At 35.9% G+C, this 17,056-nt stretch overlaps 1 protein-coding gene across 8 annotated transcripts in view; it reads right to left on the bottom strand.

The window, feature by feature from the left end:
• Positions 1-1,061: 1,061 nt before the first annotated feature.
• The window catches only part of DCUN1D5 (defective in cullin neddylation 1 domain containing 5), a 77,188-nt gene continuing 61,193 nt past the window's right edge, over positions 1,062-17,056 (bottom strand). For 7 of the 8 annotated variants that reach the window (XM_036324565.1, XM_036324564.1, XM_036324567.1 and 4 more), the window contains 4 exons: positions 4,963-5,071; positions 4,769-4,873; positions 2,639-2,741; positions 1,062-1,412 (listed from right to left, as the gene is read on the bottom strand). In XM_036324565.1, the coding sequence (XP_036180458.1) occupies positions 1,357-1,412; positions 2,639-2,741; positions 4,769-4,873; positions 4,963-5,071 (373 nt within the window). In that variant the 3' untranslated portion in view covers positions 1,062-1,356. Of the gene's footprint in view, positions 1,413-2,638; positions 2,742-4,768; positions 4,874-4,962; positions 5,072-5,652; positions 5,776-17,056 lie in introns of those variants that run through there. The other variant, XM_036324568.1, reaches the window with a different exon arrangement.

The following is a 17,056-nucleotide window of genomic DNA, read 5'->3' as shown; positions in this document are numbered from 1 at the left end:
TCACCACCAAAAATAAACCTTCAGCTTAAATCCCAATAGAAATGGCCTTATGAAAAAATACTGTTTACTTTCTCCACTCATACAAAGAAACTAGAAATGTTATTGAAATTGTGACTGAACTGTGAATGTGAACAATTTTCATATCACTGAGCTATTGGATGGTTTGAAATGGAATGTACCTCTGTTCTGCTACTAGTACAAAACAATGCCTTTTATGTGAATTAGAAAAGACTGTCCTTTTGTCAAGATACTTCATTGCCAAAAGTCAGAAAACTGATTATTAGCAATACTGTGACTGTACTAATGTAAATGGCATCCTTGAGTTGTGTACAATTATGCTCTCTCATAATTCCTTATTCTGTTATCTTCTTTTCCTATATATATCTTCATTAAATCTACAACATCAGAACTACGGTTCTCTTAAAGAGAAACAGAAAGGGCCCTCAATACAACTCCCAATAACACAAAATGACAGTTAAAGAGATCATACATATGCCATTAATAGCAACAATAATGATAAGACTTAAATATTCATCTTAATTCTCTCATAGGCTATCTCATTTGTCTGATTCTGAGATCATTAATATATGAGCCTTGCTCTTTCAAATATAAATGGTACTTTTAAACTGACAGAATACAGAAAACTTAAAATTCACATTAAGAATAGACAGGCAATGCTGATATGCTTATTGACAATACTAGCTAATGGTTGGAAAACAAAGTAACTGGACATCATCTTTCCAATTCCAAACTTTTCAGATAAAGTATGTGCATAGGACCATGGCAGCTTTCACAGAAAACCAGAGCTGAAAGTTGGAGCACTTCCAATATCCAAAAACGTATTAGCTGCATCAGAAAATCATTATCCCAGAAGTCAAGGCCAAGAAATATTCTTCTTAATTGTGCAGAGATGAATACATTATGCCATACCATCAGATTACATTGCCAAATATTAAGGTTATTTAAAATCTTTATAATTCCACAAATTCATGGTGAATAGAACCTCTAAATTTCAAGAATTAAAATTTACAAAAATAAATACCACTCTGACACTCAAGGGACATCTTCATTTTAAGGCCTTTATCACAAATCTGAATCTTTATTGTTCTGAAATAAATGTTATCAACATAACTCAAAACAAAAACTCCAATATTCAGTCTTAGAAGAGGTGTGGCACAAGGCCCATCACATATAACAAGAAAACTTCCTTTAAAAAAAGAAAAAGAAAAGAAAAAAAATACTATGAGAAGTCTTTCATATGAATAAAAATGCACCCTTGGATTTTTTTTCCTCAGCTCATTAGCTTGTATGCACGTAGGAATCAAAAGGTTTGCATTTTCTTCACAATAGTTCTTGCTATGATATTTGACGGACTTTTTGCCACTCAACAAATTCATCAAGAAGAACAGGCCCTAGAAATAAAGGAACATTTTCTGTTAGAATTCAGTGAACTCTTCTCTCTAACTATAAAACAAACTCCCCACAAGCTCTGTGATAACAAGGAACTGATCCTTCCCTTTTTCAAGTGTTTTGTTTCCAACTGCCCTCTTCTACTTAGTGCTGCCTTAGCTTTTTCTCTTTTTACATAAAAGGGACTTTTTTCACAATTGGTATCTGTAGCACTTCCTTCTCAAGGATTGTGTTTCACAAACTCTACAATAACTAAATCAATGTTAACCTCGCCCTTTTTCCAACTGCCCATAGAATTTGCCATTAAATTATTTAAAAATCTGAAAAGTGTTAAATGTAGTATTTCTATGCTACCTCACCAATAAGTATATAAGCTTGTTGAAGGGGTAGCCATAATACAGATTTATATGGTTCCAGTATCAGGACCTAGTAAAAATCTGCATACAAAGTAAGTGCCTAATAAATACCCGATCTAAGAACTATTCTAAAAAGACATTTTTATAATACAGGGGGTTCAAACTCATTTACCTATAAAAGCCAGTCAGGGAGGCAAAGTAAACAAGCTCAGGGTTTGCTTTATTAAATGCAGGAAAACACTGCCATGAAGAAACATGATTGCCCTATTTTTCTGAAAATGCACAACCCTATGGTAGTCTCTATTTTTCTCATGCTTTTGAAAGACTGTAAGATAAATAGCAAACAAACACAATCATAAATGGCAACTGAAAAGCACCCTAGTTGTTGGCATAGCAAGAAAACTGGAAAGCAAGTCCAACATGAGCCACTACTTGGCTCTAGCTACTAATTCCTATGAAAGTTTTGTCAGATTTTAGAAAAAGCTTTCAAGTAAGTATCATAAGGTTTTTCTATTATAGCTGATGGTTTTTCTTCCCTAGTTTTTTAAATCACTGTACTTTTCTTCCATAGAAAAATGCCAGAAAAGGCAGAAATGAAGAATTTTAGCTTCTAGATACAAAAATTGTAATTTAAATTAAGCTTTATAATGCTGTTACTGAGAAAGTAAAAATATTTCATTTATCAGCATAGATTTTGTAATACTGCTCAATCTAAGCTCTCTCCCTACCTTCTACACCTGCCTCCTCCCACATGGTTAAATACTAAAAATTACTGCTACAAAGTTAAAATCGTTTATGGTAATGCTACACAAATGCGTATTCTCATTTAGTAGTTTAAAAATTTTATTTTCACAGGAAAACATTATACTTACAAGCACCATCTTCATCATAGTTACTAAGATCAGCATGGACTGTTCTGCTGAATTCTAATACATTGTACCACTGATCTTTATTCATAACACGATACTTTGATTGCTGAAGAAAATGATATAAATATTTGGATTATAGAACATGCATTATTTATTAGGGCTTGACTTCAATAAATCTAGTTATATTTTATAATTTGGTTTTTCTAAACATTTATTGTTTTTTAAATTGTGTTTTTAAATCCTCAGGGCCCTGGCCTATGTTGCTCGATGGTTAGAGCATCGGCCTGAGCATCACAGAGTTACAGGTTTGATTTCCAGTCAAGGGCACATACCTGGGTTGCAGGTTTGATCCCTGGCCCCGGTCAGGCATATGCAGGAGGTAGCCAATCAATGTGTCCCTCTCACTTCGATGTTTTCTTTTCTTTCTCTCCTTCCCTTCATTCTTCCCTCCCTCCCTCCCACTCTCTATAAAAATCAATGGAAAAAATATCCTTGGGTGAGGATTTACCAAAAAAAAAAAAAAAAAAAAAAAGAGCACCAACTTATTTTTTCCTTATTTTTCTTTCATTTTTCAAGAATACAAGCACATCAAGGTACTATTTTTTATCTATGCATATACTTGTGTAACCACAAATGAGATCAAGATATACAACATTCTCTGCAACCAGTAAGTTCCCTTGTGTGACTTTTCCCAGTAACTCATTTCTTTGCATGAGATTTATTATTTGGCCACATTCTGAAGTTGGCTTCTTTGGCGGCATTGGAAAGACCATAGGCATGGGTTCAAATCTCACTTCTGCCACTTATAAGTGACCTTAGGAAGTTATGTATCCATAGAAGCCATCTCCTCATTTGTTAATGGGGATAAAATATAATTCAAAATGGTATTATAAAGATTTTAAAAGAGCCCTCGCTGGTGTGGCTCAGTTGATTGGAGCATCATCCCATATACCAAAAGGTGGTGGGTTTGATTCCCAGTCATGCCTGGGTTGTAGGTTCCATCCCTGGTCAGAGTGTGTTCAGGAGGCAATGGATCAATGTTTCTCTCCTTTTCTCTCAAATTAAAAACAAACAAACAAACAACAACAAAAAACAATAAATAAAAAGATTTAAAAAGATAGTATGGGAAGCACCCTCTGCTGGATAACAAGTGTTTGAAAATATTTAGTTCTTTCAGTTCCCTTTAGGGGTGAGTATTTTTATATTCAGTTATTTTTATTTTTGTCAAAACTACTGACAGGAGGAAGATTGATAATACCCATCAAAAACATCAACTTTATTAAGCTTAAATATTTAAGTGTGTACAAAACCGATTCACATAAGGCCTTTTCATACCATTGTTTAACACAAGCTTTAAACAAAACTACTTTGGGGAACTTGCTAGGATAAACAATTAGCTTTTTGAGAAATTATTTTCAAAGCAAAAGCAGAAGGATCTGTAATTCAAGGAATAGTGAGAACCATATCAAAAAAACTGAAATTGAAAAGGCACAAAAACAGAAAAGCAAAAAAAAAAAGCAATGAAAAAAAAAGAATAGTATCTTCTTAAAACCACTGCCTATAGTAGGTGCTATGATAAACCTTCTAAAAGAATACTTTCTTCATAAATTCAGCATATGTTTTCAGTAATCAGTACATTTCAGTACACCATTATAGCCACTCTCATATTTATGGACATCAAATATTAAAAGCTTTATTTGAACTTTTTAAATTGAGTCCAAGTGAAAAGTTGTATTACTATACTTGGTTCTTATGTGGATTTCAGCCTAAGACCCTGTGTAACAGAAAGAAACCTGATTTAGAAGCTTGAGATTTATACACTAATATCAATTTTCTCCTGCCAAAAGCCCAAGAAACTATTTTGTCTGAAGACTGCGCTAAAATTATTTCTTGAAGGTTTATTTTTTAATGGAGGGCAGGAGTAAAATAAATATGTACAGAATATATTATTTAACATGAACTTGGGTCTAAAAATGAAAGTAGGTATGTAAACATTTTAACAAATTTTCTACTAAAGCAAATATTTTTAAAGGTATAATATTAAAAATCTATTTGCTTTTCCTCAATTAAAGGTATGTTTTCAATCAGATTAAATTTTAAAATAATATTTTAAAAATAAAAAAACATACATACCTCCAGGTACTGGTAAAATACTGAAAACAGTGGCCATGTCCTCCCAAGCAGAAGAGCTAACATAGATTTAGCAGTATCAATGTCAAGGCTTCTCTGATCTTTATCCTAAAATATATAAGTCAAAAATTTTTTCCTAAGTGTGGCGTCAAGATCGAAAAAATATTAAAATCACAAAACATGGATATTCCACTTACCCTTGCAAAATCAAAGGCATATCTGTAGATATTCTTAAACGAAGAAATATCGTTCAACTGTGAGCGCAAAAAGTCAAATTTGTTCTGTAATTTTTCTGTGCAGTCACACCTTAAATTTAAAAAAATTAAACAGATTATGTAATAAAGAAAAGTTAATAAAAAGCACCTTTAGAAGGCCTAAAACAGCGGTTCTCAACCTGTGGGTCGCGACCCCGTTGGGGGTCGAACGACCCTTTCACAGGGGTCGCCTAGGACCATATATAATTACATATTGTTTTTGTGATTAATCACTATGCTTTAATTATGTTCAATTTTTAACAATGAAATTGGGGGGTCACCACAACATGAGGAACTGTATTAAAGGATCTCGGCTTTAGAAAGGTTGAGAACCATTGGTCTAAAAGGATGCATTAAGAAAAAAAGTAAGAGCAATAGAATATGAAGTTATTAGGTTTACAATTCTGATTCAAAATTTACTATAACAAATAAACAACCCTGTTGCCTTGTATCTACCAATGCAATAAAAAACACTCACACACACACACACACACACACACACACGCGGAAACCAATAACAGTTCAATTCAAATGACATTTCTTTAAAAAAAGAAAAACAACAAACTCAATAAAAAAATCTTAATAAAATTATAATTGTCTCTTAAAAAGAGATGTATTAAAATGTGCTTTTACCACATAATGTTAGCAAATGCCAGAACAAATGAAATTAATCAGGCCTCTGTCACATATTTCAGTGGAAAGTTCTTAGGCACCAACTTGGTGAGAGATTAGCCATGAGTGGTTTCAAAAGTTGAAGATATTACACTGAGAAAATTAAAATTAATACATTATGTTAGTGGTTCAGTCATAAATTCAGATTCCTAAATTTTTAGTCAACAAAAAATTGAGGAATATCAGTGGCAGCACCTGCTTTCAAATGCAGCACATACTTATGCAAAAGAATGCAAAAAGTTATATATGTCATTTCTAAAGATAAGACATTAAATATAAGAAGCTAAATAAATTTTTTGATTTTTGCTGGGTTGATATATCCCACTATTTAGCAAGAAGCAAGGAGACAAAGCCTTTCACAATTGGCCCAAATTTCCTGTTATATCTCCCGGCAGGTCCCAGTATCTTTACTGTGCTCTAGATATATTTCACTTATCATTCCCAAATGCCACAACTATGCTTCAGTACACATTATTTCCCTATACTTGAAATATTGTTCCAACATCTTCACTAAATATTATTCATCAAAACCCCACTCACATTTTGCCATATCTGAGAGACCTGACTCCCTTCAATCAAATTAGTTGTGCTATCTATTGTGACCCATTCAAAACTGAAATTTTAGTACTCATCATATAGGATAGATACCTAGAATTCTGAGATTTAACTGAGACTTTCACTATAGTAAATCAATAATGTGATATGGTAACTTATAATTCTGTTAAGGTATATATATTTTAAATAAATTTGTATGTTACTTAAATCTTGCATTCCTAGAATAAGCCAAAGTTGGTCGTATTACCAGTTAATACATTGCTAATTTTTTTTCTATGTTCCTAAGTGAAGCTAGCTTATAAATTTCATTTTATCACATTCTTCTTGCTAGTTCTGATAACAAGCTTACAACTTAAGCCTCAGAAAAGAAAATGAGTATTACTACCCTTTATTTTGTTTTCTGAAAAAGTTTACTGAACACACTGGAAAGAGCATTTGTTCAAACTCAGGTGAAAAACAACCTGGGCATTTTCACTGAAGAAAGGACTTTTAACCAGTAAATCGGCATCTTTAATTGGTTATAGGACCATTCAGATTTTCTATTTCTTTTTCAATCACTTTTGGCGACTTATTTATATTTCTGATAACTTGTTTATTTCGTACAATTTTATTTAATATGTCAATTAAACTTATTTACAAAAATTTATAATATATATTATAATATAATTTGCCTTCTCTTTGATTTTCCAGACCATCTTTCAAGAATTTCTTAATTCTCTCAATTTTAGCGTTGCTTTTTATTTTACTAATGTCTGGACATCTTCTCATCCCTTTTTGCCTCTTTCTTTGAGTTCTTTTTCTAAATTCTTAAATTAGAAATGAGCTCATTTGGTTTCAGGCTTTTTCTCTCTTAAGGCTATAAATTTCCCTCTAAGTATAAATTTAGCCTCAGCTACAGTTTTGGTAAGTATCATTGCTTTGATTATTCATTTGTAAATGACACCTTGCTGCGTGATTTCAGAAGAGTGATATAAAAGTCTTATTAGAATAGGTTTAAGAGAGAATAAGAGAAGAACTGGAGAAAGTAAGTATAGACAAATGCTTTCAAAGAGTTTGGTCCTAAAAGGGGACTGAGAAAAGAAGAACCAACTAGAGTGGGATTGAGGGGTTGGGAGGAGAGGGGAAAGGGAAGCATAAAGTTTTGCTTTTAAAAAGAATAGATAAAGGAAAAAACTTCGGCTTCCAGCAAGGTGAAATGTACTTTTCCCTATCTATCCTACAAATTTAACCAAAAGTAACAATTATATATAAAACAAGCATAAGAAGATTTTTGAGGAACATGACAATAGTGAGTTCCCTTTCTGTCTCATGTATCCCAGACTTGGAAATAGAGTCAGCAAACCAAAAATGCCAATGGGCAGACAAAAAACAACAAATAAAACAAACGAAAAACACATACACCAGCTTTCCCTCTAGCCAAACAAAAAGGAGCCTAGCAAGGCAGAAAAGTTTTAGGGAGAAAAAAACCCCAAAACCAACACATTCTTTTTCAGTCAAACATCACAGAAAAGAGTGGCTCAAGCCCCACCAATGCCAGCAAAGACTGAATGGTCCACTCTCACCAGTATATAAGGATGCTGTCCTCTCAACTCCAGCAGTGCCAATGGAAACCACATGGGGAACATGGACTTCTACTCCTGCCAGGTAATAAGGAGCAGCCAATCCTCCTCTGCCCTTTCACCATCACGGCAGGAACAAGGTCACCGCCCTAGTAGTGTTACCAGGGACTTGGTGGGGTACAAGAAGGTATCAGTGAAGGCCTAGTTGGTGACCTGGAACTCTCACGCCTGCTAACACTAATGAGGACCTCCCTCCTCAGATGTCAATGGAGGAAGAATAAGGAACTTCAATTTCTATCTGCACCTGGAAGTAATGAGGCAGTGGTCCCCACTTCTGCCGAAGTGTGTTAAAGGAAGCTAGCTAAAACAGAGAGTTTAAATAAAATCCAGAGTTTCATGAGTATAATAGTCAAAATTTCCAGGTTTCAATAAAAAAAATAAAATAAAAATGCTTCAATAATCAATTATGAACACAATAAGACAACTGAAAATAGAAAGCCTCAGCAAAGAAATATAAAGTCTGAAAAAAAAATTATGTAAAAAAGCAAATGGTAATTTTTAAATTGTAAAATACAGGACAGACTTAAGTCCTTTACATTAAATGTAAGTAGCCTAAATATTAAAATTAGAAGACAGAGATGGACAGAGTGCATTAAAAACACACACACACAAAGACCCAACTATATGCTATCTAGAAAAAAGAAACTGACTTCAAATATAACAACATAGGCAGACTGAAAGTGAAAGAATGGAAAATGAGCTCTGGCTGGTTTTTCTCAATGGTTAGAGAGCATTGGCCCCTCAGACCAAAGGGTCACGGGTTCTATTCCCAGTCAAGGGCACATACCTCGGTTGCAGGTTTGATCCCCACCCCGGTTGAAGCCCATGAGGGAGGCAGTCAATTTCTCTCTCTCACATTAATGTTTCTCTCTCCCCGCCCCTCCTTCCCCCTTTCCACTCTCTCTCTCTAAAGATCAATGGGAAGAAATATCCTCAGGTGAGGATTAAAAAAAATAGAAAATGACATTGTGAAAACAATCAAAAGAAAGGAGGAGTGATTATATTAATACCAGCTAATGCAGAGTTCAGAACAACAAATTATCAGAACAAAGTGGAACATTACATAATGATTTAAAAAAGGTTAAGTCCTGGCCAATGTGACTCAGCTGATGGAGTGTTGTCCAGTACACTCAAGAAGTAGTGGGTTCGATTCTGGTCAGGGCCCATGCAGGAGGAGGCCCATCGATATTTCTCTCTCAAATATTTCTCTCACCAAAAAAATCAATTAAAAATTTTTAAAAGATAAATAAAAAGGGTTAATCTGCCAAGACATAACAATCTTAAATGTGTATGCACCAAACAAGAGTTGCAAAATATATGAAACTTGAACTTTTAGAATTGAAAGGAGAAATAAACAAACCCATAATTATAGCTAGAGATTTCAATACCCCTATCTCAGCAACTGACAGAACATCAGCAAACATAAAGAAGAATTCAGCAACACTATCAACCAACAGGACCTAATTGACAATAATAGAACACTTCACTCAATGACAACAAAATACATATTTTTTCCAAGTGTCCCAGAACATAAGCCAAGATAGATCATATCCTGAGACATAAAGCAAACATAAACAGATAGGAAAGAATTGAATCATACAGAATATATTCTCTCACCAAAATGAAATTAAAGTAGAAATAACAAAGATAGAACAAAACCTCTAAACACTTAGAAAATAAACAGCAAAGTTCCAAATAATCCACAGATGAGAGCATGTCTCAATGAAAACCAAAAAATATGTTAAAGTGAATGAAAGCAAAAACACGACACACCAAATTTTGTGAGACACAAAGTAGTGCCAAGGGGAATATTTATAGTACTAAATACAAACATTAGAAAAGAGAAAAAGCCTCAATTAATAAATAGCTACCAACTTTAGAACCTAAAAGAAGAGCAAAATAAACCTAAAGCAAGCAGAAGAAAGTAAATAATTAAGAGCAGAACTTGATAAAATTGAAACAGAAAAATAAGAGAGAAAAATCAATGAAACAAAGAATTGAGTTTTTTGGAAAAGATTAATATTATCTAGCAAGAATGACAAAGAAAAAAAGAGAAGATAAAAATTAGCAACATGAATGAAACAAAGAGTATCATTATAGACTTGCAGATATAAAAAGAATATACATTTGATGACATAGATGAAATGGAGCAATTCCTTAATAAACAAAACTATCACAACATACACAATATGAAGTAAATAATTTGAGTAGCACTATAATTAATAAAGAAATTTAATTCAAATTTTTAAAAACTTCTAAAAAAGAAATCAATGTGAGAGAGAGACATCAACTGATTGCCTCTCACACCCTCCCCAGCTGGGGCCAGGGAACAGATAAGAGCCTGCAACCGAGGTGCATGCTGCTCTTGACTGAAATCAAACCTGAGACTCTTTGGTCCATGGGTCAATGCTGTAACTACTGAGCCAATAAAGCCAGTATTACCTTGACATCAAAACCAGACAAAGACAATATTAAAGAAAGAGAAATTATCACTAGAAAAAAAACTATGTAATTATGTATGATTAGAGGCCCGGTGCACAAATTCGTGCACCAGTGGGGTCCCTCAGCCTGGCCTGCAGGATCAGGCCAAAACCGGCTGTCTGACAACCCCCAAGGGGTCCCGTATTGCGAGAGCAGGCCAGGCTGAGGGACCCCACTGGTGCACAATTGGGGCTGGGAAGAGAAGCGGGAGGTTGGCCAGCTGGGGAGGTTTTGTGGGAGGGCTCCAGGGCTTCTCTGGCTCATCTCGCTCAGTCCCGATCAGCCTGACCCCAGCAGCAAGCTAACCTACCGGTCAGAGCATCTGCCCCTGGTGGTCAGTGCACATCAGAGCAAGCAGTTGAGCAGCCTTTGCATATCATTAGCATATTACACTTTGGTTGAACGGTCGACTGGACACTTAGCATGTTAGGCTTTTATTATATAGCATGATGGATGTAAACTAGACTTATAGTGGTGATCATCTATATATATGTTAAAGCCTAAGTGACCATTTGACAGGTAGCTATGACGTGCACTGACCACCAGGGAGCAGACACTCAATGCACAGGCATGGAAACATGGAACAGACTGATCAATCTCAGAGGGAAGGAAGGAGGAGGGCAGGAAGAGGTTAACCAAAGATCTTATATGAATACTAGAGGCACGGTGCATGGATTTGTGCAACATTGGGGTCCCTCAGCCTGGCCTGCAGGGATTGTGCTGGAAGAGAGTGCAGGCCAGGTTGAGGGACCCCACCGGGCCTCTACTCTTGCAATATATACAAATATTGAATCTCTATGGTGTATACTGAAACTGATACATGTCAATTATATCTAAATAAGTAAATAAGTAGGAAAAATAAAGAAAAAGAACATTACAGACCGTTATCTCCTATGAATCCTTAACAAAATGTCAGCAACTATAATTTAGCTATATAAAAATAATTATACACCATGAAAAAGTGGCATTTATTCCAGGTATGCAAGGTTGATTCAATATTCAAAAATCAATGTAACCACATATTAACAAGATAAAAAAGAAAAACTACATTTGATTAATGCAAAAAAGCATTTAAGATATCTAACATCCATTCTAATTACAAAAGAAAAACAGAAATAGAAGATAACTCCCTCAACCTGATAAAGAACATCTACAAACAACCTGTAGCTAACACACTTAATAGTGATACACTAAATGTTTTCCCTCTAAGATGGGGAGCTAGAAAGGATGTCCACTCTCACCACACTACTCAACATAGTGGTAGAAGTTCTAGCCCATCTAATATGTGAAGGGAAGGGAAGAAAAGACATACAGTCAAAAATAAATACATAAATAAAACTCTCTATTTCCCTATTTTATGACATAACCATATGACATGATTGTGTAGAAAATCTAGGGAATACACATACACAAAAAAACTTAGAAAAAGTGAGTTCAGCAAGGCCACAGGATACAAGACAAACATACAAAAAAATCAATTGTACTTCTATATATCCTATATAATAAAACCCTAATATGCAAATCAACTGAACGGCAGAAAAATCGGTCACTATGATGTGCACTGACCACCAGGGGGTAGACACTCAACAAAGGAGCTGCCCCCTGGTGGTCAGGGCATTCCCACAGGGGGAGCTCCACTCAGCCAGAAGCCAGGCTCACAGCTGGCAGCTGGCGAGCACAGTGGCGTTAGCAGGAGCCTCTCCCCCTTCCACGGCAGTGCTAAGGACCCGAAGGGGTCCTGGACCACGAGAGGGCACAGGCCGGGATGAGGGACCTCTCCCTTTCCCCCGTGCACGAATGTCGTGCACCAGGCCTCTAGTTAGTAATAAACATGTAAATGCTGAAATTAAAGAAATACTACTACTTACAGTGGCTCAAAATACAAATAAAATATTTAGATGCAATTCTAAGAAAACATGTACAGGACTTGAATGCTCTAAACCAGTGATGGCGAACCTATGACATGTGTGTCAGAGGTGACACACGAACTCATTTTTTTGGTTCATTTTTCTTTGTTAAATGGCATTTAAATATATAAAATAAATATCAAAAATATAAGTCTTTGTTTTACTATGGTTGCAAATATCAAAATATTTCTATATGTGACACGGCACCAGAGTTAAGTTGGGGTTTTACAAAATGCTGACACGCCGAGCTCAAAAGGTTCGCCATCACTGCTCTAAACTACAGAAGACCGATGAAAGAAATCAAACACCTAAAAAAATGGAACCATATCTATTTTCTATGCATTAGAAGATTCAAATAGTAAAGATGTCAATTCTCCCCAAATTCATATGCTGTTTAATCAAAATCTTGGTAAGATTTCTTTGTAGATATAAAGGAGCTGGAATAGCTATAATGGTTTTAAGAAAAGATGAATTGGTATAAGTGATTTCAAGATTTAGTATGCACAAGAATATACAATGGGAAAAGACAGTCTCCTCAATAAATGCTGGGAAAACTGGAGACACACATACTAACCAAACAACAAACACAGCTGCTTTGGCTCAGTGGTTGGCCGGTAGACTGAAGGGTCCCAGGTTTGATTCCGGTCAGATATGTCTCTCTCACATCGATGTTTCTCTCTCTCTGTCTCTCCCCTCCCTTCTACTCTAAAACCTGAAAAATCATAAAACTCCTAAAGAAAATGTAGGCAGTCAACATCAGTCTTAGCAATATATCTATTTTTGTTAATCCTCACCCAAAGACACTTTTCCATTAATTTTTAGACAGCGTGGAAGGGAGGAGGAGAGACAGAATATATGATACATATATAAACTGGAATATTACTCAGCCATTAAGAAAAGATGAAATTACTGCCATTTGTGACAACATGATGGATCTTGAGAATATTACACCAAGTGAAAAAGTGATATATAAGTCTGAAAGCAAAAAATGAACACGACAGACAACAGTATGGTAATTACCAGAGGGAAAGGGAATGGGGGGGGAGGGAGTAGTAAAGGGTAAAGGAGGTCAAATATATGGCAACTGAAAAAGATTTAACTTTGGGTGGTAAATACACAATTCAAGATACAGATTATGTATTATAGAATTGTACACTTAAAACCTATATCATTTTATTAACCAACTAGAGGCCTGGTGCACGAAATTCGTGCATGGGTAGGGTCCTAGCCAGCGATCAGTGCCGATTGGGGCCTTCCAGCTGTCAGCTGGGGCCTTCCTTCTGGGTGCCAGCTGCTGGCCAGGGCCTTCCTTCCCCCGGCTGCCGGCTGCGGCCTTTCTTCATTCTGTGCCGCCCCCTGGTGGTCAGCGCACATTATAGCGCGTGATTGAACTCCCGGGGTGCATTTTGCATATTAGCCTTTTATATATAGAGATGTCACTCCAATAAATTTAATTTAAAAAAATGTTTTTAAATCCTCATCCAAGTATATTTTTTCCATTGATTTTCAGGCAGAGTGAAAGGAAGGGAGAAAGGGGCCGGGGGAGAGAAACACATGGAAGTGAGAGAGACACATCAATTGGTTGCCTCCCACACATGCCCTAACCAGGGCCGGGGATCGAAACAAATGTTCTCAGGTTCAATTATCAGTCAAGGGCACGTACCTCGGTTCAAAACAGAACTACCATTGGACCCAGCAATTCCACTTCTGGGTATTTATCCAAAGAAAACACTGATTTGTTTAAAAGATTTATGCAATCTTTTGATCACTGCAGCATTATTTACATAGCTAAGGTATAGAAGCAATCTAGATGCCTGCCTCCGGAGACTCTCAGTCCCCTCAGCCCCCCAGCCGCCCAGGGCTGGCCTGAGGCACAGGCAAGCCTCGGATGGCGCCTGCCCAGCTGCCCAGGACAAGCCCGAGGTGCAGGCAAGCCTCAGATGGCAGCTGGCTGACCAGGGCCGCCCGAGACTCAAGTAAGCAGGGTTGGCTGAGGCTTGCGCTGCCAGCAGTGGCAGCAGCAGAGGTGTGATGGGGTGTCGCCTTCCCCTGATGGCCAGGTTGCCTCCTGCCCCTGAGGGCTCCCAGAATGTGAGAGGGGGCAGGCCAGGCTGACGACCCCCCGTCCAGTGTATGAATTTTCATGCACTGGGCCTCTAGTATATATATATAATGGAATATTATCCTGTCATAAAAAAAAATGGAATCTTGCTATTTGTGACAACATGGATGGGCCTAGAACACCGGTTCTCAACCTGTGGGTCGCGACCCCTTTGGGGGTCGAACAACCCTTTCACAAGGATCGCCTAAGACCATCAGAAAACACATATATAATTACATATTGTTTTTGTGATTAATCACTATGCTTTAATTATGCTCAATTTGTAACAATGAAAATACATACTGCATATCAGATATTTACATTACAATTCATAACAGTAGCAAAATTAGTTATGAAGTAGCAACGAAAACAATTTTATGGTTGGGGGTCACCACAACATGAGGAACTGTATTAAAGGGTTGCAGCATTAGGAAGGTTGAGAACCACTGGGTATTAGCATAAGAGGGTATTAAGCTAAGTAAAATAAGTCAGGCAGTGAAAGATAAATACTGTATGACTTCACTTATATGTGGAATATAGAAGACAAAACAAAACTAAACAGAGTCTCATGGATACAGAGAACTGATGGCTGCCAAAGAGAAGTGTGAGGAGATAGATGAAGGAGAAGAGGCACAAAATTCCAGTTATAAAATAAGTAAGTCATGGGGATATAATGCATATAGGGAATATATATTCACATATACAGCATGGGGAACATAATCAATGATATGGAAATAACTGTACAGTGACAGATGGTTACTAGACTTATTGTGATAATCACTTTGTAAAGTACATAAATGTTTATAATCACTACACTGCACACCTAGAATTAGTAAAATATTATATGCTAACTATAAAAAACAAAACAAAACTGGAGTCTCACATCTCTAAAAAAAATTAACTCAAAATGCACCATTAATTTAAATGTAAAATGTAAAAATATAAGCCTCCTAGAAAAAAACACAAGAGAAAATTCTCAGGTCCTGGGGCTCTAGGCAAATAAATCTTAGACTAGACACCAAAAACACAATCCATAAAAGAAAACTGATAAATTGGACTTCACCAAATTAAGGACCATTTGCTCTGCAGAAGTCATTGTAAGAGGATCAAAACATAAGCTACAGAGTAGGAGAAATTATTTGCAAACCACATATTCAATGAAGGAATTGTATTTTGAATACAGAGAAAACTTAAAAAACTCATCAATAAAAACATTTATCTACAGTCTCTTGGCCTCTAATATTTTCCTCAGATACTGTAGTTACTGATTCCTACTTCCTCTACACCTATTCCTTTGTAGCTCATCTACTGAGTTTTAAATCTTTTATATTTTACACTTTATTTGATATCTGATCATCTGAGACCATTCCTCTTTTTAAACACATTAAATGTAGTTATTTTATACTGACATTGTGATAGTTCAAAATACTAGTCTTAAAGAGTCTGATTCTGACGTTTAAGATGTTTCCCAATATGTTTAGTGATTTTTTTATTGTTAAATAATAATCACTAAACCTTTTTCTGTAAAAATTGAGGCTTCTGTTTAAAATGAATTCTGGTACAGAATTGGTTCCATTACACCTATGGGAGCACTACTTACCTGGGACAATTCTAAAATACATCTTTACTTGTGTCATATAAATAATGAATTTCATCCTTAAATCTGCAAGACAAAAAGCTTTTGACTAGGAATTCTCTCAAGTGGAAGCCCTTCACCTCGAATTCTATGCAGAACCAAGCCAAAGAAATCAAGTCTCCATCAACTGGGTGGGTTTGGCATCTATGACCTAATGTGGTAATTTTTTATCTGATTCCAACACAACTCAGGACGTGCAATTTGTCTCCTGTTCCCAACACCCATGACAGGTAAGCAGCCAGATGCTGACTAGAAATAGGTAGGTATCCTCAGGGAAAATGCCAGTTCCATAGATCTCTATAGAATCACCATCCCTGGTCATTTATGGCCTGATTATTTTCCTTCATTTATAGTCAAGTTCAGGTATGCTTTTTAAAAGATGTTTTCATATTTTTTTTCCAACATGTTAAGTGTTTTACATGAGAAAAGGTCTCTTTGCACATTTAGTCTGCCATACTACCAGAAATATAAATCAAAATTTGGATTAGTTAACCTTTGTGTGGGGCCTAGTTCTTTACATATTAATGAAGGTACAGCAAATTTCATGCAAAAACAAGAAAAATATTATTCTGACTTATTGAAAATGTATATTTCATTTAGTGGCTTCTACTAGTGCAAAAATTATTAAGGAAAAAAAAACTTTAATGAAAGTTGAAAATGCAGTTTACCTCTACCAGAAGGATATGCAAAAGAAACAAATTCTGACTATATGCTACTATAACGCTGTTTGAAAATTTTCACATGAAGTCTCCTAGATCTCCAGAATTATCAGTTGAAAATGTACAGAGGATATTACTTTTAAGCAACTAGTAACATGTACTCCTTTCCCTGTCATGATACATCTTAAGTGGGAGTGTCATTTTCTAAATATTCGTAGCTTCTGGAGGCAGTGCCTTTCACATTTTTTAGTAATGTGACTCACAGTTTCACACAAAATATCAAGCATAATTTTATATTTGAAATTCAGGAGGGCAAAAAGATAAAAGACACCTCCCTCCATTTAGAAGTTCTTCCTCTCACTAGCATCAGTGTTTGAAAAAAATTCTCCTAGCACAACACAGGGCCT

The sequence above is a fragment of the Myotis myotis genome, unplaced genomic scaffold (genome assembly GCF_014108235.1).
Source record: "Myotis myotis isolate mMyoMyo1 unplaced genomic scaffold, mMyoMyo1.p scaffold_m19_p_10, whole genome shotgun sequence".
Classification (NCBI taxonomy): Eukaryota; Metazoa; Chordata; class Mammalia; order Chiroptera; family Vespertilionidae; genus Myotis; species Myotis myotis.
The sequence above is the reverse complement of the archived record's forward strand: the minus strand, read 5'-3'. Positions and strand labels throughout refer to the sequence as shown.